The sequence below is a fragment of the Pristiophorus japonicus genome, unplaced genomic scaffold, assembly GCF_044704955.1.
Source record: "Pristiophorus japonicus isolate sPriJap1 unplaced genomic scaffold, sPriJap1.hap1 HAP1_SCAFFOLD_256, whole genome shotgun sequence".
Classification (NCBI taxonomy): domain Eukaryota; kingdom Metazoa; phylum Chordata; class Chondrichthyes; family Pristiophoridae; genus Pristiophorus; species Pristiophorus japonicus.
The window spans coordinates 17501-18415 of NW_027252296.1; the positions used below are offsets into that span (position 1 = coordinate 17501).

The 915-nt window shown below is 65.5% G+C and overlaps 1 protein-coding gene across 1 annotated transcript in view; it reads left to right on the forward strand.

The window, feature by feature from the left end:
• The window catches only part of LOC139247082 (transmembrane protein 121-like), a 957-nt gene extending 283 nt beyond the window's left edge, over positions 1–674 (forward strand). The window contains exon 1 of the mRNA XM_070871495.1: positions 1–674. This exon is cut by the window's left edge and continues 283 nt beyond it. Coding sequence (XP_070727596.1) covers positions 1–674 — 674 coding nt within the window.
• The last annotated feature ends 241 nt before the right edge of the window (positions 675–915 follow it).

The window sequence follows — 915 nt, forward strand, 5'->3', positions numbered from 1 at the left end:
ACCAGAACTACAAGGCGGATCGCCGCAGCCTGGGCACCTTGGCCCGCAGGGCGCTGACCTTGGTCCTGTCCATCTGTGTGCCAGCCCTCTACCTGGTCCTGGTGGCCCTCGACTGCATGGAGCACCTGCAGGCCTTCAAGAAGAAGGAGGAGCTGAGGAACCGGCTGCTCTGGGTGGTGGTGGACCTGCTGGATGTGCTGGATGTCCAAGCCAACCTGTGGGAGCCCCAGAAGAAGGGCCTGCCGCTGTGGGCCGAGGGCCTCATGTTCTTCTACTGCTACACCCTGCTGCTGATACTGCCCTGCGTGTCGCTCAGCGAGATCAGCATGCAAGGGCTCCACATCCTGCCCCACAAGATGATGCTCTACCCCATCCTCAGCCTGCTCACGGTCAACGTTGTCACCATCCTGGTGCGGGGCGGGAACCTGCTCTTCTTCCGCGACGCCCGGGCTTCCGCCATCTTCCTGGGCAAGAACGTGCTGGCCCTGGCCCTGCGGGCCCGCAGCCTGGCCCAGTACCGCAGGGAGCGGCTCGCCGGAGCCCCGGGCGGGAACCCCTGCGCCGAGCTGCAGCGCGGCCCGACGGAGCCCCGCCTCGCCGCGTCCGGCCTCCCGCCCGCCGGAGCCCGCGAGCGAGCTCCCACGCCGCTGGAAGCGGGCACCGTGGACACGTGACAGTGCCCCACCTACAGCCTGTCCCCCCCCCCCCCCGCAGGCCCTGTCTGCCCACCTGCAGGGGGGTGGCTAAGCTTTTGAGGGACTGAAAGACGGAGAAAGACAGACTTGCATTTATATAGCGCCTTGCACAACCGCCGGACGTCTCAAAGCGCTTTACGGCCGATGAAGTACTTTCTGAGGTGTAAGTCACTGTGGGAAACGCCAATTGGCGCACAGCAAGCTCCCACAAACAGCGATG